Source organism: Carassius auratus, chromosome 3 (assembly GCF_003368295.1).
Source record: "Carassius auratus strain Wakin chromosome 3, ASM336829v1, whole genome shotgun sequence".
Taxonomy (NCBI): Eukaryota; Metazoa; Chordata; class Actinopteri; order Cypriniformes; family Cyprinidae; genus Carassius; species Carassius auratus.
Genome location: NC_039245.1, coordinates 12,147,719 through 12,170,907, shown reverse-complemented (window position 1 = coordinate 12,170,907; position 23,189 = coordinate 12,147,719). Strand labels below are relative to the sequence as shown.

The window sequence follows — 23,189 nt, the reverse complement described above, 5'->3', positions numbered from 1 at the left end:
ACAGCTAAAGTCAGAGCCAGCAACAAAAAAACACATCCATCAATAGAATGGTAGTTCATTTTTATTATAGAAGCATGAAGTAAATCAGCAAACCATGAGATGCTGCACTCTGAGAAGATGGACATAAAGTGTTTGATCATACTTAACGTAAATCAAAGGGTTTTTCTTTGGCAGCTGCAGGCTGTTAATTGACTGGCAGAAACATAAGGGTTTATTGTTTTCCAACAGTAAAATGGAAAAAAATTAGAATTCAGAATACAGAAAACTACGGAGACCCGCACATGGCATGCAAGAAAAAAATAGTACGCTAAATCATGCGCATGATTTACTATTTTGTTCCCTCGATTTATAAATTGTGCACACGATTTAATATTTAGTTCCCTTGAATTATTAAATAGTGCGCACGATTTAGCAAATCAAGGAAACGAATTAGTAAATCGTGTGCATGACTTTATCTTATTTTTTTATTGTCATGTGGAGGGCTCCGTAGAAAACCCTGGAGGAAAAAAATAAATAAATAAAATCTGGTTTGCAACAGCAAATCAGCTCAGTCTCATTTTTTCCAACAAGGAAAATTATTTATATTAAACTAATTATATTATACTATAATGTAAAACTGACTTAATACTCTTCCAAAAACTAACATATATGTTAAGTCTATATCACAGAATTAATGAAGCATCCTTGTCTGACTGTATATTGTAATAAAAACAGAATATCATTAGTTACTTCAATGAACGTATGGCAAGAAATGCAGATTTATGTTGATATTTACCAAATGAAACAAGGGTGTTTCCAAACTTTTGGAATGCACTGTAGATGAAACCACAATAATACACTGATTCAAATTTTAAAAAAAATAATTATTGCAAGCCATGTGGACAACAAATGTCTAAGCAACCACTGAATAATATAATATAAACCATTATGACATAAATCTTTTTTTTTATTTTTTTTTACAAACATTAACACCCTTCCAAAGATTTAAAAGTACCTCTATCTCATCCCTAAGTGCTACATAATAGAGTTTGAACAAGCGTCACCACATGCATGGCCCACAGTGGCAATACCAGTTAATGATATAAATCTGTAACAAACTGACAGGATGACAAATTACTCACATTCATTTCTAAATCATTTTCCATCACACTATCAATCCACAGAGAATAAAACATGACTCATAGTTCTAATATACGCAGGGCGTGCGCAATAAATCTTACAAAGCAATTAAACACTGGCAGTGTACGCTGCTGATGATCCGGGTAAAACACTATATGGAAACAGACGACTAACCTGATGGAGTGCTTCCATCCCTTATAATGCTGCTCTATGTTCTGTAAGTGCAAGATAACAGTTAAACACTCTTTTCCTACACAGCATAATGAATTACTCAAACAAATACTCATGAAATGCTAGAGAACAAGGCCACATATTATTCCCTAGACACTTACAGTATCTTTCTTAAGAGACATATTGTACACTTGTATAGCTTTTTATATTTTTTTCCAGAAGCCTATTTATTCTGTTATAATTTGCACCAAAAACATAGTTGTGTAAATCATTTTCCATTTCCTTCTCTCTGACTCATTTATTGTTTTTTTCTCTTTTTTTTTTTTTGCAATAGATTTCTACATGTAAATTACCTCTGTTATTAAGTCAAATTTAAATAACCAAGCTCAATGAATATAAAGGCCTATTGTTTTGTCAAAGAAGGAACACTTATCCATCTGTTTCCTATTCCGGACATAATGAAGCTTCACATGTTTCTGGAAGTAAAACAGTGTGTCCATGAAGTACAAACTTAGACATCATAGCAATCGATTTCATATTCACTTCTGTCAACCCTCACAGAAGGGTACAGTTTAACCCGTTCCACACAATGACTGGAAATGACAGCACTAAGTGTCAAAGCTGATGTTAAAATGACATTCAGATTTAAATGCAATGCCAACAGTACAACATACCGGTTTATCTTTACATGAGGGATCATAAACTTCAAGTTAATCTCAGTTTGAACTGTCACTAATGTAATCCGTATAAATCAAAACACTTTTACTACAGAGCACTGACGCACTCAGCAGCCGAAAATGACCTATTATAACTTATTGTGCTCAAGTCATGTCATGTCATGGATCATAATTACAAGATGAATTTTCTGAGTTGGACTTTCTGTGCCAAATAAAGAACTATGGAGGAAGCTTAATGATATTGATCATAAGTTATTAAGTAATTGTGAATGTTGACAGTATAACTTTTTTGATGTAGAATATTAACTCTTTTATTAAAGCTTGTATAACTAAAATGCGCAGTAGCGCTTAAAGGGAAAAATAAATTGGCCACTGCGTAAATTTTTTTTTTTTTGAAACACGCATCAAATCTTAATTATTGAGCTCATAAATGCAAACTTCCGTGGAGCGCTTGAACACAGCATGATGTCATTTCAGAATCAACTGGAAGCTCATTTTGCAATTAACATTTCATGTGGGATAAAAAACCAAAACAAATTAAATCTCTTAATTCAAGACTAATTGCATTGCAACCCTCTGTTTGGGATTCATACGTTTGTCATATTGTAATGATATCTCCCAAATGAACATGCTTTAGTACACTGCTCTTGACCTTGAGTTAATAAGAACGAATGAATCGTGACTCATCATGCTGGAAATGAAAAGTCAGATCAATCACATTGCGGGGTATAATATTCTACACAGTGTGCACTGGTTGCATAATACACATTTAGAGTAGTACTGTGCTGTAGTAGGTTGTGTATTTCATGCATATAGACATTTAGATAATGTGCACAGAAATGCACCATAGAAATAGTATGCTAGTATTTTATGAAGTTATTTTTGATTCAAAACAACTGAACACCTGTGGCAGTGCGATTTGTAGTTGTAGAGAAAAGCCACACATGTGTATCAGTAAATTTGAAGTCACAGAGATAAATGTTTTAGAGTTGCAAATCTGTAGACTTTTTTTCTCTCCCACAAACACAAACACAACAGTTACACCTTCTCAAATTCTTCATTTCAGGTGCACAAATCCTATTCTACAAATCACACATTTAGAAACTCGTACGCTCACATTTTTGAAACAATTGCTGCAGTGAATGTGGTGCAAAACGCATTTACACACCCGAAACAAGAAATGTGAAGTCGTGGAGAAATGTTGAACATCCGCAAATCAGTATGTGAATTCATTAAAATGTGAGTTGCACACTTGTAGAATATTTTCTCAGAAATGTCTTGTATATTTTTCTAACACAAACACAAAGTACATAACTACAGCTGCTTGAATCTGCTGCGATGAATCTCAAACACCGTCTTTCGCTTTCAAGTGACAAGTTTCGCGCTCTCCCTTTTGCACAGAGATATTTGGTTCAAAAGTGATTTGTGCATCTGTAGAGGTAGTGGGCGGGACTGTTTAGAGATTAGAGAATTTCAGCCAATCAGAAGAGCTACTGAGCCGGTATATATACGCCCCAAGCAGTTTTACGCCCCTGTTGTTCCTCATGCATCCAGTAGGGGGAGGCTGCAGACCTATGACCTAATGTAAAATGTATTATTTATATTTATTTATAAACTGTTTATATATAAAGGAGACTGACTGATATATGATGTTGTGAATTTATATTAAGTTATATTTAGATATCAACCATATTCAGGCCAGTAGACATACAGCACTGTGTAATCATATGGATCCTAAATGAAATATTTGCTGTACAATTCACAATTGTTCGTCATACAGCAACAGAACATGTTCTACAAAGCATTTTATGAAGACAAACACAATTTAACCCTTTTCTAAAGTTCCAAGGGTCATTTAAAAGAAAGAGACAATATTGTTGTTCACAAAAAAAAAATATTTCTTAACACCATGACTTGGTTATTAACAGCATGACTCCTGTAGATGACTCTCCTATGGCTTGCCACTCTTCTTTAATTGTTTTTTTATCCTGCTGTCAAAGTGATCCCACTCACTGATAAAAATAAATAAAAAAGCTAAAGTTGCATAGTGGTAGAAACAATGGGTATTTATAAATAATGGCAGGATGTCATGTTTAAACATTTTGTCCTTTATAGAATCCTTACAGTAGCTTGCGTCAATGACAGGTCCTCGAAGGAATTTCTCCTCAGCCTCCAAGATGGACACATGTTTCACAACAGCAAGAGCACAGATGATGGACTACCAGAGAAAGATTTATCACAACCCAAATAAGCCAAGCATCATTTTGCATTTTTAGTTTTTAATTTTTTTTTACAACAAAATCAAAAGTGCCTTTTCTATATTAAGCACAAAACTATTATTTTATAGCAATGATCTAACATTATGTATAAACTATTTGACATTAAAAACAATGTGAATATGACACCATGCAGAGCACAACTAACACACAAGACCTACCTCTGGAAAAGGGACATCCATAATGAATCGGATCTGGTCACTGTGGGTGTGTGTAGGTGTGCCGTCCAGAATTGATGTCATCTGAGTGTAGATAACATCAATTTGCTCCTGATCTTCAATGAACAATATTGATGGAACACTTGGAAAAAGAGTCAAGCCACTTTGATTTTTTTTTTTTTTTTTTTTGTCCATTGATGATGGACTGTGGTTAGCTAAGTTTGAGTCAGACAGAACATCTGACTCAATCAAGTACTTTTGCCTCTCGAAATAAATTGACCCATCTTTTGAACTGATATCCCTAATTGATATTTAATTGATCAATCTTTTATAAATAATAAATGTTGCATCATTACTCAATAAAATCAACAACAATAACTTTAGCAGATTATCAAGAAGGTCTGCTGCTATCATACATATAGATATGGTCTGCTGTTCTGATATATGACTGTGCTCATATACTAATATACAGCCTCCCCCTACTGGATGCATGAGGAACAACAGGGGCGTAAAACTGCTTGGGGCGTATATATACCGGCTCAGTAGCTCTTCTGATTGGCTGAAATTCTCTAATCTCTAAACAGTCCCGCCCACTACCTCTACAGATGCACAAATCACTTTTGAACCAAATATCTCTGTGCAAAAGGGAGAGCGCGAAACTTGTCACTTGAAAGCGAAAGACGGTGTTTGAGATTCATCGCAGCAGATTCAAGCAGCTGTAGTTATGTACTTTGTGTTTGTGTTAGAAAAATATACAAGACATTTCTGAGAAAATATTCTACAAGTGTGCAACTCACATTTGATGAATTCACGTATTGATTTGCGGATGTTCAACATTTCTCCACGACTGCACATTTCTTGAATTTCTGCATTATTGAACGATTTTCTCGTTTTGCACCACATTCACTGCAGCAATTGTTTGAAAAATGTGAGCGTACGAGTTTCTAAATGTGTGATTTGTAGAATAGGATTTGTGCACCTGAAATGAAGAATTTGAGAAGGTGTAACTGTTGTGTTGTGTTTGTGGGAGAGAAAAAAAGTCTACAGATTTGCATCTCTTAAAACATTTCTCTCTGTGACTTCAAATTTACTGATACACATGTGTGGCTTTTCTCTACAACTACAAATCGCACTGCCACAGGTGTTCAGTTGTTTTGAATCAAAAATAACTTCATAGTATTTCGTCCCTAAAGGTATACTGTAGTTCACCCAAAAAATGAACTCGAAAAAACATATTCCATCGTGTTGATGGAAACAGTGGACACATTATTCTTCTTTTCCACACATGAAAGAAAGAGATACAGTACATGTTTGGAATGACGTGAGGGTGAGTGAACTTTCTCTTTAAGTGTGCTAAACCACAAAATTAAAGCTCTGGTAACACTAATATGCCAAAGCAACCCATAAACTGTGTCATTCTACATGTTTGTTTAGTCATTGACTAAACAATATATCCGAGTTCGGCTCAGATTTAACTTACGTTATGAATCTAGTGGGATCATGTGTTCTAATTTGGGTAACAGATCTGAATGTGAACTCTCAGTCTCCATCGAAGACAGCTGTTGTTGTTTAATTATACAGAAACAAAACAGTGAGCAGCCCTACAAAAGGCCGAATGAATGTGTGAACCGTAAAGAGGACTGCAGGGTGTGTGTGTGTGTGTGTATGTGTTTGCATGTGTGTGGGCGTGTGTAAACTTTATGCATGTGTCTAAGGACAAGTTTGCGCAGCTGAATTATTACATGCTGTAATTGTATTGCATCCTGAATGACGTAAACCTCCTAATCTTATATTTATAAAACTACTTATCATCTGATCTAATCCAAGCTGACTGAAACGCATTTCTGAAACACTTGATTTCCATATAATTGTGGCTTGAAATTACTTTGTAAATTCAAACATTTTTAGCAATTCAATTTGAGTCTGTGAATCAAATTATTACAAATTGTGTACATTTTGAGTACATCACATATTTTCTAATAACTGTTCTAGTAATATTTCTGGACATTAGTATCATATTTTTTTTATTTTGTTTTGGCAATACTACTAGGGAGGCACAAAATATGCAAATAACCATTTATTTAAAACAATTATTTTAAAAAAGTGTTTTAAAAAAAGAACAATTTATATGCACTCCTCCAACTACATACAATATAAACAACTATACAAGTATTGGTTAACTAATCTCATTTCATATGTTCAGTCGAATTATTTTAATAATAAACATATTTAAAATATGGCTGGCATATTGAAAAGGCCACACAATGTTTGAGGATCCAGATATATGACAGCTTTTTCTTCTGACTCATCTGAATTTACAACACTTTGTACTGAAATACTCATGATACTGTAAAAGAGTGACCAGTGGATAACAACAACAGATCTGATGTAATCTCAAAAGACACACAGAGGTCAAAAGATGTCAAAAGTCACTACATAGTAATGCACAGTGTCTCGGAGTCTATGTATAAAAGTTGCACATAAAATGTCTCAATGGTGAGGAAGGGAGTGTTGATTTATAAAATGGTTATGCAACAATGACAATGGTATGCATAGCCTACTTAGCTTACGTTATCTCATTTACACAGACTAACATATCTGTAGCATGTCTAAAACCAGCTGAGAACTACTGCTGGGCACCTGCACCAAACACAGCTTCGAAACGATTTAATGGAGAAATAAAAATGGAGATGTATTGTTTTGAGAGTTTGCCATTCTAAGCATCAGTCACTGTAACTAAGACTGTGTTCACATTTGTAGTTCAGTTTGCTTAGCATTCACACTGTCATTTGCAACACAACACCTCTTACCAAAAAAACACGTAAACTTACCAAAAAGTGCCCATTGTAGGAGAATACATAATTCACAAAGAGCTTATAAAATGTTTAATGGAGTCAAAACAGAGCCAGGTATTACTCTGTTGCACACAAATAATGATCTGCTTCAAGGAATCCCATTTGCACTTTCCATACAGCACAGTCCAGGTTTAAGAAGAAAAACAGTGGAAAAGCAGCTTAATCTAATAAAAAAAAACATTTAAAAAACTACTTCTGTATGTATTCCTTGTATCATGGTGGCAGGCTGAAAGCTCCTGTTCATTGTTTATACAGAACATTTAAAGTTAATAATAGTCTAGATGTAGTGGTCAAACTTTCTGAAAAAAAAAAATAATAATAATAGATCGCCCAGTCCTGTCGCTAATCCCATTGGCTCCTCACTGACACGTAATATCTGGAAAATGTCCACATCGGAGGACACTTTGAATTATGACATCATTTTAGAGAGGAAGACATACGGAAGTTCTAAGCGCCATGCATTATCATTTTTTTTCCTCATTTTCTCATTATAACGACTTCATTTTCTTGTTATCTCGACATAACAAAAGTTGTTTTCTTGTTATAATGACTTAATATTCTCGTTATCTCGACATAACGAGTTGTTTTCTCGTTATAACGACTTCATTTTTTCCGTTATCTTGACATCACAAAAGTTGTTTTCTCGTTATTACGACTTAATTTTCTTGTTATTTCGACATAACAAAAGTTGTTTTCTTGTCATAACGACTTAACTTTCTCGTTATCTCGACATAACGAAAGTAGTTTTCTCGTTATAATGACTTAATTTTCTCATTATCTCGATATCACAAAAGTTGTTTTCTTGTTATAACGACTTAATTTTCTTGTTATCTCGACATAAAGTTGTTTTCTCGTTATAACGACTTAATTTTCTTGTTATCTTTACCTAACGAAAGTAGTTTTCGTTATAACGACTTAATTTTCTCGTTATCTCAATATCACAAAAGTTGTTCTCTAAGAAGTTACAAAACTGTGCCAGCAGGTGGCACTATAGACCTAAATATAACTGATGGGGTGTCGTACACTATCCACTTTACTGTACGCGGACCTTCCTCGTGATCGTTATAATTTGTGCAGTATTGTTCATTACTAACATTTAAATAATTCATGAATGTTAAATGCTTGAATCAATATGATTATTTTGTATATTAAGTTCTTGCTAGATGCATGAGTTTCACCAACGCGTTCTGGGTCATAAAATAACTGCTTATCAAAACCAAGGTTGACGTCACTGTATTCTGTTTGCACCTATATCTTTATTTGTGCTTCTTTGAGGCACATGATTGTTAGTTAATAAGCGTTCATAGAGGTGGGTTATGAAATCAATTATATGCAGGAAGAAAAATTCAATTTAATAAATATATAGATTACATCTGAAGCTAAGACTCATTCTAACTATTATGGGTCATTTAGGGATTATTTGCAACAATTTTTTTTTAAACTTTGACCCAGTTTGTCAAGTATATTTAACTTTCAGCTCACAACACTGTTACTGTGTCTGTCTCAAGAATAACCTAAGGTTAGAAGTACTGCCCATAATTTCACAGCTCTCTTTCAAAAACACCAGTGTTTATTTAGAGGAACAGTTCACCCTTAAAAGCAAATGCTGTCATCGTTTACTCATTCTCCACTTGTGCTAAACCTGTGTGAGTGTCTTCCTTCTGTTAAACACAAAAGAAGATCATTTGAAGAATGTTGGTAACCAAACAGTTGACCATTGACTATTGTGAGTAAATGAGGACAGAATTTTCATTTTTGAGTAAACTATTCCTTTAATCTTTAAATGAGACACCTGAAGACAGAAAACCTGACACAAGAAGAGTATTTCCCTGTGTTGGTGTCTGGTTTGCACAGTCTTGCTGATATTAAGCAACAAGGGCAGGGCAGAGTCATAGTTTGTTTAAAGTACAAACAGGTGAAAAGGTCTCATGTAACCACCAGGAAAAAGACTTTAAAGCCGTGTGTGCATGTACAACAGATACAGTTTGAAGATACTGTGTGTTCACATATTAACCAATGTCATACAGAAAACACTTTTAGATCTATACTATCATTCAAAAGTTTGGAATAATAAAGTTTTCTTAATGTTTTAGAAAAAATATATATTTTGTTCACAAAGACTGCATTTGATCATAATATAGTAAAAGCTGAAATATTGTGAAATATTACTACAATCTAAAAGAACTGCTTTCTGTTTTAAAATATATGGCAAAACAGAATTTTCGGAAGCCATTACTCCAGTTTTCAGTGTCACACGATCTTCAGAAATCATCCTGATGATTCGGGGCACAATTATTATCAGATATTACTGGCGCTCATTTATTAATAATGGTTCTTATGATTATCCATGTAGAACATAAAAAAAAACTTTGACATTACATTATTTCTAAGTGTAATTAGTTGTAATGTTGCAGACTGAAGGTCATAAGCAATATAATCTCCAAGATGCCCATAAGTATTAATATCGACTCAGCATTCCAAAGCCATTCACACAGAATGTTAGCATGAGTGCTGTTAATGTCGTCTGCTGTCACTCTAATGGCTGGTGGTGATAACACCTCAATACCTGGTTGCTCATACTTTCATGTGAAATACATGAATGCAATCACAAGCTTTGTGCCTCAGTGGGTGACCACCACCACCATCGCCAAAGGAAGTTGTAATTAAGAGGAATGTTGCACCACTGAAACAACTATAAAGACAGACAAAGGTTTTTTTGGACATATTATCTAAATTGTTTGAATAAGACCATTTTTCCATACTTGATATAATTTGCCCAACCACTTGTATTGAAGGGAAGCCTATCATAACTCTAGGCCTGGAATGGCCAGTCATTCAGCTCTCACCTCATTGTGAGAAGTCACATACAGTAGAAATCAAAAAGAGAAAAGCAGGATATAATCTCACTGTTGCCTGGGAAAAAAAACTGATATGCTGTAAAACTGATGCCACAATAGAGCTTCAGGCCACCGTCTTTGTGTGAGCAGTCCCTGGAATGACGAAAAAAAGGAAGAGTGTCATTCAAGAGCAGAATGTGTGGCGAAGCAAGCCACGCCTCCGCCCCCTAATGATGTGTTGAATGACAAACTTTCTTTTTACCAGCTGTTGTTGCCCTTTATCCTTTCATGAATGCTTTTCATGTCTGGCTTCATTGGAATAAGTGGGATAAAGAGTGTGAAATGAGAAGGATCAGCTGAAATCCACCTGCTGTGTTGAATTACAATGGGTTGTAATCAAGCCATCAGAATTGTGACTTCCGTGCGCTGCTATGTATAATCACACAGTTATTAAGGGAAAATATTGACTTTAAAAATTTGTTAGAAAATGTGTTAGAAAATGTGTTACATTGAAACATTTTTTAAACATGTTACATTTTTGGCACTGAAGTAGGGTGTGAAAAAGTTTCTCTTGGGAAACTCGAGAAACATTCAGACAGGTTATTAAATGCTTCCAAGCTGGTAACTCCTTATGCAGCCTGCGGCTCAGAAAGGTGATGAATGCTTGAGAGGGTGTAACTTTTTCTGAGTTAATCCACCTTCAAAAGCCACAGACCTGCAGCTCCTTTTTGTAATGCAATTGCAAATATACAGTATATTATGTACTTAGCTATAAATAAGATCTATTGGTGCTGTGCTATTGAAAAATAGACAGTTACTTAAAAAAAAAATTAAATACAAAAAATTATTTGGATATGAATGGACAACAAGAAAAAATATACAAATATATATATGTTTACACTACTGGTAAAAAGTTTGGAATAATTATAACTATGATTTTTTTTTATGTTCTGAAAGAAGTCTCTTCTTATGTTCACCAATGCTGCAATTATTGATTAAAAAAAGTAAGCGGCTGCTGAAAATTCAGCTTTGTTGACAAAGGAACAAATGACATTTTAGAATATATTCAAATAGAAAACAGTTATTTTAATCTGTGCTGATAATATTTCATAATATTACTGTTTTACTGTATTTTTTTATTAAATAAATGCAGCCACCATGATTAGAATAAGAGAATCAGAAGATAAAAAAAAAATTTGATTTTATAAAAATCGGCTTTTAGTTGTGCAAAGATTTTATGACTTCATTCAATCAAGCCAACTACACAACTGGCTGAGCTTAAGCTAGCTATGAAAACACCATCTGTTACACACTTTGACATTCTCCCCCCCTCCACACCCCCCCCCCCCCACCAAGTTCTAGCCGAATAGCCTCTTTCCATCCGGCTTGTCAATTACATTCTATCTCTATCCAGCCCGACCACCTGACAGACATGCAATCACCTCCATCTCCACCCATGTGCCCCCCTCTAGAGGAAGCAGAATATCAGACCCCACAGCTGAGCCACGTGGACCCATGAATTAGACAACATGACCACAGCATGCTCCGCTTCTAATCAGTGAGCAGCAGCGACAAGGCGACATAGGCATGGATGTAAACAATCAGGTTAATAAGTCTATACATTTAAAAGACAAGTACAAAATGTATATTTACTTTATCAGACCATGGTTTAGAAGTAAACAAATCATATTAATCATATTAATATTTTAAGCACATTTAAGATGTACATAATTTTATAAAAATAATATATATATATAGTCTACATTTTCAATAGTGAACACATACACACTCCTGGTTAAAAGGAATAATTGCAAAACAATTCAGATTTTTTATTATTTTTGAAGAAAACCTATTATGCTCACCAAGACTACATTTATTTTATCAAAATTACAGTCTTCTATTTTAATATATGATCAAATGTAATTTATTCATTTGATGGCAAAAACAGTACATACAGTACAAATATTATTCAACATATAAACAACACTAGTCATGGGGTTTTAAACACACATTTAAGGTCATTCCTACACATGCGCTGAATGAGCAGTGGTGTCAAGCTCTGGGTTAAGATACTCTTATTCTTGATCTCCCCTCATGAAAGAGAGATCGCTGAGCGAGAGACTTCAGTCAATCCCATTACCTGCATTAAGTCTCAAAGCAAAGCTCCTCTCATTTTTACAGAGTGTGGAGCCATCCTCAGTGGTCACAAGCCACTGTCACCATGGCAGCTCTCCTCCACCACACGACCATTTAGCAAGGTAATTAAGCACTGCATATCTGGGTAAAATAAATGTTCTACTCTTTCAAGGAGATTAGCTAATAGAACGCACCACAGGCAGTAAATGGCACAATCGAAGGTGTGATGAGCAGGCGGTAAAATGAACTGTGGGATAAAGGCTAGCTGAGGAATGGCTTTCTCAGATAAAACTGTGGGGGGAAAACAAGCTCTCTGTGAATGACCGGAGGCTGGCAGTCTGGGAAAGTCACAAAAACACTTTCCTGCCCATTTAATGGATTAACAAGCATCCTTGTTTAACGAGACATACAACATTTCCTGCAAGTACAACAAAAGAGTCCATGTGCTGACAGCACTGTCATCAGAACAATCAATCCCTCCACTAAAGCTTCACTTACTGTGGTTCACCCAAAAATTCTGTCATCATTTATAGCTGTTCCAAGCATTGACGGTAGCCATTGACCTCCATAGTATGAAGAAAAATGAAAGTCAATGGCTACCAGCAACTGTTTGGTTACCAACATTCTTCAAAACATCTTCTTTTGTGTTCAACCAAAAAAAAAAGAAACAACCTGAGGGTGAGTAAATGATTGAACATTGAACTATCCCTTGTTTTGTTTTTTTGTGTGTGTGTGGGGGGGGGGGTTACTCAAATCCAATATTTTGTACATTTGCCTGAATGCATCAAGTAAAATGAATTAGAAAATAGCCAAAGAAGCATTCACCAGTAGTTTGCAGATCACCGTGTTGACAGCAGTTTTGTACAAGAAGCGTGCCACTGGCAATGAATGATGATGATTGTAATGTGCATCTGCAGAGTGATGAGTGCAGTTAAAGAAATACATGCTGAGCTCTTTGTATAGTACTGTTTTTCAACTGGTTTTGCTACAGAGCATACATTTTGTGACGACCCAACACTATTTATCAAACAAAATAGATTATCATAAACAATGATCACAAACGCTTTGAAAATCTTAACTTTACACAGGGTACACAGAGATCATTTTAATTAGAATGAGACGAAATATATAAATAGCATACAGTAGTGGTCAGTACCTGTAAAATGTTAATTATCTTACAAAAATAAGAGGGATCATACAAAATGTATGTTCTTTTTTTACTGACCTTAATAAGATATTTCACATAAAAGACATTTACATATTGTCCACGATACAATGATAGATTTGGTAATAGTTCATGAGTCCCTTGTTTGTCCTGAACAGTTAAACTCCCCGCTGCTCTTCAGAAAAATCCTTCAGGTCCCACACATTCTTTGGTTTTCCAGCATCTTTTGCATATTTGAACCCTTTCCAACAATGATTTTGAGGTCCATGTTTTTACACTGAGGAGGACAACTGAAGGAGTCGTATATAACTAAGTTCACTATTGTTCCAGAAGTGAACATGATGCATGAACAGAATGTAGATTTAATGCATCTCAATGCATCTTGCTTCCTTCTGGAACTTCAGTGAGCATTTGAACCTTTGGTAATAGTTGCATACAATTGTTGGAAAGGGTTCGCAAAAGATGCTGGAGAACCAAAGTGTATGTAAAATTTTGACCACCACTGTACCTATTTGTGTGTATATATATACATGTTCTATCTTGTCTTTCTAAATAAGATGTTAATAAAAAATAACTATAATTACCTTTTTTAACATGAATATAACATTAAGTAAAAATATGATAATCAAGTCTTGAATCTCATCTGGGTTGTGTTTTCTTTCAGATGCATAGCTTCGTTCACCCAACCTGTTAATGTTGGCATCTGGCTATAATTTAGTTAACTTTTCCCAAGTGATACCTGAAGAATATGCACATTCAAACCTTGATGTCAATAAAAAGAAAAAAGAAAAAAAAGACATGTACAGCAATTTATCCTCCCTTTAAAAAGATACAAATCTTTACATTTTATTATTTGCATTTAGCACTGTTTCCTTTCTTTAAAAGACCTGCGACCCATCAAATGAGAACCACTCTATTAGATCTAGTGGGATTTATTGAACTAGCCAAATTCAGATTTGTAAAGTATTGTTTAGAATAATATCTGTGCTGCAGATTTGGGCCAGTTCATCTGTACTGTGAAGATAGCATGTATCCAAGTTTTTGCGGGAAAAAAATGTACTTGATGACCCCAGCAACTTAGCTGTTAATACAGCATGTGACATCTTGCATATTGCACTATGAGGACACCTGGGAGAAGGTCCAGTGCCCAATACTCAGGTTACCTGCGATGGTAGATATAACAGCCAACACAGTTTTAAGCACTGGAAAAGACAACTCCTAATGCACAGTGAAGAATTCCAGACTTTGGATTCAGTGTACAAAACAATATCAGAACACATCTATTCATATACCTAAAATTAAAGATATATCAGACTCTCTACATTCCATTCAATCAAGATTGATTTGTATAGTTAAAAATAACAGATCCAGCAGATTTCATCCACATGATTTTATCAAGCGCTGTGCTTCTCATTCTACACTAATGAGCTACCAGAGGTGATGGACCCCTTCACATATCCTAAAAATCACTGAAACCATGGGTTTGAATGGCTCGTTTAATCCAAATTTAGAATCTGAACTATCCGTATTACAAACCATGTTTGACAAACTACACTAAGCTATCAAACTAGATGAACATTCAAACTTTCTTAAAAAAACATAACTGTCTGAGGTGAAAATAAAAATAAGTTAACCCATCTATATTTCACATTAAAACTATATTATATTTCGACATGATGTAACCTTGAGCTAGCCATTTCTGTCTTACGCCTCGCACATTAATCAACCTATTGACACTCCACATGATGAGATCTTGCCTCTTTGGATGAGATAATGCATCTTCAGTATGTCATCTGTATAGCAAAATAAAAATGTGACTTATTAGAAATCCACTGCCTTGATCGTACTGTAATGTCACATGCTGATGAAAACTGATTTGCAAAGTAAGCTAACACATGACATCAGTGTCACTCTCATTTCCATTAAAGAACAGATGCATCCGATTACTAACCGTGCAAAGATAACAAAAACATTGGTCCATTCATCATAGGGTTGAGTTTAGACATCATCCGGGTGCAGTCAATATATGACACAAAGACTATCTAAATGCTATTATAACTTACTCTTGTTATTTTAATTAAACCCTTTCTCATTACCCTTTCCTCATTATCATAAGATTGTGACCATACAGAACCCTTCCTAAAACACTTGCTGGTTCTTACTGCATGTCTGATCTGGTGACCCAATAAAATAATTACTGATTGAACAATTTGACAGTTAACTGAGTAGGGTCTCCATCTCAACCGACTGTGTCTAGACTGACCAAGAAGTTGACCCCCATGAAAGTAACTGAACTTTGACCTCCTTACCTGCAGTTCACACCATGCAACCTCCACGGTGGTCTCTGTATCCAGTCCTTTGTAGACTGTCTTAAAGGACCCTCTTCCGATCTCAATGTTGAATTTCAGAAATCTTCCATCAGGTGAGGTCGCCACAGCTTTAGTCTCAACCTCGTCCTTTTCCTCCTGCGCGCGTTTACTCTCAAACAGAGCTCGTGACAAAACAGCTTTCTTCTCGGTGCTTTCATCGTCGGAGTCCGAGCTGGCGTCAGCCTCCTGCGCGCTGGGCTCCTCGGTGGCCCAGGTGTCAGCTGGCCGAGGGTCCGAGGCTCGCGTCTCAGGTGGAGAGCTGGAGACAGGTGACATTGGAGGAGAAGAGACCGTCTTTTTCTCCTCGTTGCTACTTTCCGATAAAATATTGTCGGCTGACCACGAAAGAGTTTTTGTCAGAGGTGCGATGCTCTGCTGCGGCGCAATGTCCACGGTGTGGAGTTTGTTAATCCTGTAGGCATTTCTCCTGGAGTTCGCCGAGTGTCTCCTCCGTCTCGGCGGCAGGCGCGCGGGGAAGAACGAGTCCGCGTCAAAACCCGCAGGCAACTTCGGGAAGCCAAGGCTAGCCCTGTCAATATCAGCCTGTGACATTCTAGTAGATATCTGTGTACTCAACATTAAAACTGCAGCGCGTAATACAGTGCATTACATGTCTCCGCGTTCCAGAATGTCTCCATAACAACTGTGCGTTTACATTTAGCCCCAAAATTCCCTCCGAACCATAACAACTGTTCAAGAACGAACTTCTCGCGACTGTAAAGTAAATGCAAAAGCAAGTTAACGTTCTCTCGAAATATTACGCATGCAATCAACTGTGGGTTAATGATTCGGTTATTTGAATAATTAGAATATCACGGCGTGACGTTCGAGCGCGTGCTGCCTTCGCTCTCCAAACGCGAGTGTAGTGTTTACTGTTTAGTGCGCTCCTCTGCGGCTCTGGTGGCTCCTCCCTGTGGAAAAAAACACCTTAGTAATTGTGAGGGACCACTAACAGTCAAGCTCCAATGCCATAAATGCAGTCTCTCACGTCTCAGATAGATTACAGCTGTCTATTAAACCAATCTGATGAGACATTTATGCTTTAAAATATTATTATTGCCTTAATTCATAACTGTTTTTTAAAAACGAGTAATTCTAATAATGAAGTATCTTTCACTAGGTTCACTGGATATTAGTCCTTGTTGCCAAAGTGACTATCTATCTATCTATCTATCTATCTATCTATCTATCTATCTATCTATCTATCTATCTATCTATCTATCTATCTATCTATCTATCTATCTATCTATCTATCTATCTATCTATCTATTTCTCATTATTTCTCAGAATTATTTCTCAGTGGTTCCCATGAGATTGATTAGTCAGAACCCTTAATGACATTCATGTTATAAGTCAAGCTTCAGACTGTCATTCTCCACTGAGAATGTTTAAATTCTGCTGTATTCCATTAGTTTGACGCACATGCAAGAATACAACTACATATTATGGATAGACGGGACTAAAATAATTTAAGAAATCAGTATAAGAACCTATCAGTCATCCACTAATCTAAATATCGGGCAGGACACACCCCCGCCCCCTCAAAGTGGTCATGACCCCACCATCATGTTACAGTAAGTAGTTGGTACATTACAGAAACTAATAATAACATGATCAGCTGATGAGCAGTTGCATAAACAGACAGTAGATATCAGACGTAATTAAATCCTCTTCACAGCATGTTGATATAAACTCAGATATGTGTCACACATCAGCATCAGTCTAGCTTAGACATAAACATGACTGCCGTACAATACAACATAGTACATGACAAATGTTTAGAATGTGTTTACAGTATGTGACGTGACTATTATCCTGTTCACACACAGCATGCATGCATCCCTGAGCAATACAGATAAACTGCTCGGTTTATTCTTTACTTTGACTGCTGACAATCACTGAAACTCAGACGGTTCAAAGACAGTGGCTGTTTGGAGCAGCCTCTGTCTCGCTCACTGTCAGTGTCTTTATTATGGCTTCATTTCCTAGCAATGAGCTGATGCCCAATCAAAGGACACTAATTGTGATCACAGACAAACATCATTTGAGGGTCTAGCCGCTCAAGGCCATTTGTTTTCAACTGCGTGTGTTTAAAATAGTGTTTCTATTGGCTTAAATACTATGTAAGGATGAATTCTGAATTGCCATGTTCTATCAGTGGGCCACTGAGGAGGTTTTATCCACAGCAGCAGGTGACTTAACAGTGTTTAAGGGTGTATTTTAGACAACAATGATTACAGGAATATTGAACATTCAGGGGAAATAGAACAGGGATAAATTCTGGCATACCTTTTTCATTCTCAACCTGTATTCAAACACTGGACCCCATAGATGTTAACAGCATGCTTAAAAAAATAGAAATATTTAATTTTGCATTCCACTATGAAGGAAACAAAATCATCAGGTTTGAAAATGAGGTGAATAACACAAGGGTGAATAAATGATAATAGATTGTTTTTTTTTTTTTTTTTGGGTGTATTAGCTCTTTACATCAGTTATCAGGCTAGTCTGTAAACTAAACGATGCACTTAAATTGTGATCGGAACAACAAGCGCACTGGAGGCTGTTTGTGTACCGTTTCCTGTCAGACAGAGTTATTTTCACTGAAGGAATATTTCACCCCAAAATTAACGTTTTCAGACAATGCACTCATTTTCAGGCCATCCAAGATGTAGATGAGTTTGTTTGTTCATCTGAACAGATCTGGAGAAATTTAGCATTAAATCACTTGCTCACCTATGAATCCTCTGCAGTGAATGGGTGCCGTCAGAAAGAGAGTCAAAAATAAAAACATGACAAAAATCCACAGGTAACCCACACCACTCCACCCTATCACTTAACATCTTGTGAAGTGAAAAGCTGTTCATATGAAACAAATTCATCATTAAGGCATTTTAACTTTAAACATCTCTTCTGGCCAAAATACTAGTACGTAATGCATAATAATGATTCCTCCGGTGAAAAAGTCCTTTACTATTCACACTTGTAAACAGTACTTGATCTGTGCACATTTCTTTCACGATTCATTCAGACGAGATACTCACTGATAGAGGGCTTGTTATTTTAGCCAGAAGTTAAAAGTGTCTTTTATTACAAACTTGCAGCTTTTTGCATCACAAGATGCTAATTGATGTTCTGGAGTGGTGTGGTTGACTTGTGGATTATTGTGATGTTTTCATCAGCTGTTTGGACTCTCATTCTGACGAAACAAAGTCAATTTGAACAAAAATAATAAACAATGCAAACAACAATAAAACTCCAATAACTACATTTACAGCTTTTATGGAGCAGATATTTCAGGCTCTTGAGCGTGATACAGCAAGGCTAGTGACTGAGGCTCAGAACAGCTCCACGTGACACAAACTCAAAAGAAGGACTTCTGTGTGTGTGTGTGTGTGTGTGTGTGTGTGTACACTTATCAGTGTGAACACATTGCTGATCCATGAGCAGCTGGGCCTCTCACCCCCACCCTGTTTTGCCGAATCATACTTCATATTAAGAACAGCTTGCTGGATTGAGAAACAAAATATAATCATGCAACAGAAGCAGGTCATGTGACAGAGTTGATGATGTTATTCTCACGAAATAGTGATGGCCCTCATCGGCTTTCTGCCCTCCCTATTTATCTCTGTACTCGGTCTGTGTGAAGGGCATATGTTCAGAACCAGGTAGGTTCTTTAGAGGAGTAACAAGCTTCCAGCAAACCAATAAACACTGGGGATAGTTTAGCTCCTTACAGGAGTCAGCCTCACTCTAAAACTAACTCTGCATTTAAAGGAATATTCTTGGTTCAATACAAGTAAAGATCAAGCATTAAAAAAAAAAAAAAAAAAATTCCAGAAGTTGCCCCTTCTTTTATTTATACTAATAATAATGTTATTAATATTAATTATGTATTGCTATGCTAGCATCAGTAATTATACTCAAAACATAAATAAAATAATATAATATAGCAAATATAACAAATTAGCTATAAATTTGTTAAAATTGTTTGTTTGTGGCATTACAGGGTTTGCATGATTGCATCATCATGACAACAAAATTGTAACTTTGCACAAAAAGAATTGGTTTTTGTTTTTTTCTTAAAAAAAAAAAATACAATCATGTTACAGACATGATTCATATTGTTTATGCCTTATTAAAATGCTGTTTTAATAGTAAAACCACGTTTCTAGATTGGCCCCCATTCACTTCCATTCTAAGTGCCTCACTGTATCCCACATTTTCTTTGAAGAAAAGGAGGAAAAATCCCAAATCAATTTAATCTTAATTACAGCACAGTTAATCTTAAATGTGTGCAGCCCGGAAAATTCCCTGAACATCCCCAGTAGAAATATCTTCAGTGGAGAAAGTTAAATTTAACATAGCTCTATGGGATACGCTTTTGCAGACAGATTTAAAAACTGTATGTACACATCTTCATTATGATCAATGCATGACATTAGTTATGATATTTTCCAGATTTCTCTGAAAATCCAGCCTTCTATATCGCTAGTCAGTTTTTTCCTGAGTGACCAGAAAGATACAGCGTGTCCTGTAAGCTTCTCAAGCTGTCCCTGTATACTGTATAAACAAACTTCTATGGCCTCTTACTAATGTGACTGCACATACTGACATCTAGTGGAACACACTAGAACGCTAGAAAATGGACAGTTCTGTAATGGGACTAAATGACTCACATAATATATAGCCAATATATACACAAAACCTATCAAATTCTAACTTAATTTTTATTTTAGCTTAAAGTCACAGCAACTAACATTAAAAAGGCAAACAATGAATAATTAAAATAAATAAATATATAATAAAATGATTCCTTAGTAAAAAAAATTAATTAAATTAAATTAACAATAAAACACATCAGTTAGGAAGTTTATTTGGACATTTTGTTTTGCACCACATCATGTGGCCACAGGAAAATATGTTCATTGATACTGAATGCAAGAGTTCCACAGTCCCCAAACATCAAGACAACATTGTGAAGCTGGCATCACTGAGACACAGGAGCGTCTAAGAGTTTGCCCCTGTCCGAGGCCCTTTGATGATGAAGTTCTTTGCCTCATCGTCAATCTCATCCATGATTTTCTCCTGCCTGACTGAGAGAATGGTGTAGCTGACTGATGGAGGGATACAAGGGTTAAGGCCATTACATCACACAACTAGAGTTCTACTGACTTATTAATAATTGGCTTGACTGATTTGTAATTGTTAATAGTTGGTGGGTGGGTATTCTTTCATAAAACTGTAATCATACCCTTTTGGTATAGCCTGAAAAAAACTTATGTATTTCCCTATTCACCTAAAAAAAAAAAACCTGATAGTAACATTTCACAGAAACACAAAGTCATGATGCTAAGATGTTTTTAGAAAGACAGACAGACAGACAGACAGACAGACAGACAGACAGACAGACAGATATCAAAATAAACCAGCTGAGGCTGAGCTGTCATGTTATGAAACTATGAAGGATACATAGGCCCACCACAAAGGCTCCGATGGTCAGGCCGGTGATTAAATTCCGGCTCCGCAGTTGTTTTGAGTGCCGTTTCCAGTAATCTAGTTCCTGCTGTCTTTTAAGAAGCTGTTTCTGAGCAGGTGTAAGAGGTTTCGGCGCAGTTGAGGACGCGTCCGGAGTCTTCCCCTCCATGGTTGTCTCGTGTTCTGTGACGTTATTCGCTGCACCAATCAAATATTCTTCTTCTTCTTCTTCTACTAGTGTTTATTACGTCGGTTTTGGCAAACCAGCGTAAAGGTGCATTACCGCCACATGCTGTTCTGGAGTGTGGAAGGCGCATAGATTTGGAAGACAGACACACTGTTCCATATGTCTTGCCATTTTTTATTTGCTTCTAATGTAATAAGTCTCTTGAATTCAGCTTTATGCTATCTTAATTTCATGGATGATTTAATGCTTTCTTTGCCACCAAGTCTACTTCCTCATTTCCATCCACATCCACATGTACAGGCACCCAGAGGAATGTAACCTCAATCCTTAACTGTCTTATTCTATACAAACTTTGTAACACTTCTAATACTAAGTCTTGCCGAGCTTCAGATTTACTTAATAGACTTGAGAGCGCAGCCATTGAATCCGTACATATCACTGTTCTTGCTGGCTGAACTTCTTCAATCCACTGTAGCACTAGGATGATAGCTAACAATTCAGTACTAAAAACTGACACATAGTCTTATAATCTTTTTGCCATTTTTATTTTAAAAGTAGGAATATATACTGCTGCTGCTGCTCTTCCAGATTCTGGCTCCTTAGACCCATCTGTAAATACCTGTAACACAGAATAATACTCTTGAATTATATATTGTTGTACCACTACTTCAGTTGGCAAGTTCATCTCCTGTGTTTTTATTACTTTGTGAATTTGTAAGTTTATACAGGGAACAACCAAGGGGAAATTGCTGGAATAACAACAGAAGGAGCAACATCATGGTCTTTCATCTTCAAACTATTTACTTCCTTCCTTACTACCCAGCCAAAGCTTGTCATTTCTTTGTATGCATATTCCCAACAATCTTTCAGAAGTAGTCTAACTTCGGTGGCTTTCACCAATCAAATCATCCATACGCGGACACGTCATGCCTCGATGCGAACAACCAGCAGGTGTCGCTCAAACATCGAGGAATATTTTACTTCTTTTTTTCTGTATATATGACCGATATTAAATTAAATTGAAATTCACAATTTATTATTATATTTAACAAAATTTAGCTCTGAACGTATAATTCTATAATTTTTTTTCTCATGTGTAACAGTTACATCCTTTATATTATAAGCCTTCTTACTTAAATTTACTATAAGACTATCTTTTTAGTCCATAAAAAGACAGTTCTTAGCATAATCATAGACCGTTTTAATGCATGTTTTTGTGTTTTAGGAATTTGTCTTTAATCACGGATCACCTTTCTACATAACAGATTTACCACTGGCTATAAAGACTCATTGACCAGCTTTCTATATAATGTATTGTAGTACAGTGTACTAGTGTAAATAACTTTATCACGTATTTTTTTAAAGTTAGACAATCCGACGAACTGGTGATTAAAGCTGAGAAATACTACAGGGAACTGTAACAAAGACAAGAACCGAAGAGTTCAAATGAAAGCACCATATTTATTTATAATTTCTCACATTGCATTGATCTATAGTCCAGTTATAATATCTGTTCTCTATTTGAAATTGATCTACACACTTTTTATCGGACTTATAATGATTGCATGTAAGCGCTCTTATAATATATATATTTTTTATTATATATTTTCTAGAGTTCAGTAATTACCAGTGTAAAAGCTACACACATAATTGCATAACATTAAATATGGTGTATATGTTTTATTTACAAAATATATTTATCTCTGTTATAGTATGAAATTGCCAATTATTTATTAGCCATATTTTTTATATAAAAAAACA

General features: G+C 35.8%; 2 protein-coding genes across 2 annotated transcripts in view; both read right to left on the bottom strand.

The window, feature by feature from the left end:
* The window catches only part of LOC113048331 (serine/threonine-protein kinase WNK4-like), a 47,641-nt gene extending 30,975 nt beyond the window's left edge, over positions 1-16,666 (bottom strand). Inside the window, exon 1 of the mRNA XM_026210110.1 lies at positions 15,704-16,666. Coding sequence (XP_026065895.1) covers positions 15,704-16,342 — 639 coding nt within the window. The 5' untranslated portion in view covers positions 16,343-16,666. The remainder of the gene's footprint in view (positions 1-15,703) is intronic.
* Positions 16,667-20,607: 3,941 nt separating this feature from the next.
* Positions 20,608-21,447, bottom strand: coa3b (cytochrome C oxidase assembly factor 3b). Its single transcript, XM_026210047.1, has 2 exons — positions 21,236-21,447; positions 20,608-20,880 (listed from the first exon to the last, which is right to left on the bottom strand). The coding sequence occupies exons 1-2, from the start codon at positions 21,408-21,410 to the stop codon at positions 20,774-20,776; spliced, it is 282 nt and encodes a 93-aa protein (XP_026065832.1). The 5' UTR covers positions 21,411-21,447; the 3' UTR covers positions 20,608-20,773.
* Positions 21,448-23,189: the final 1,742 nt, after the last annotated feature.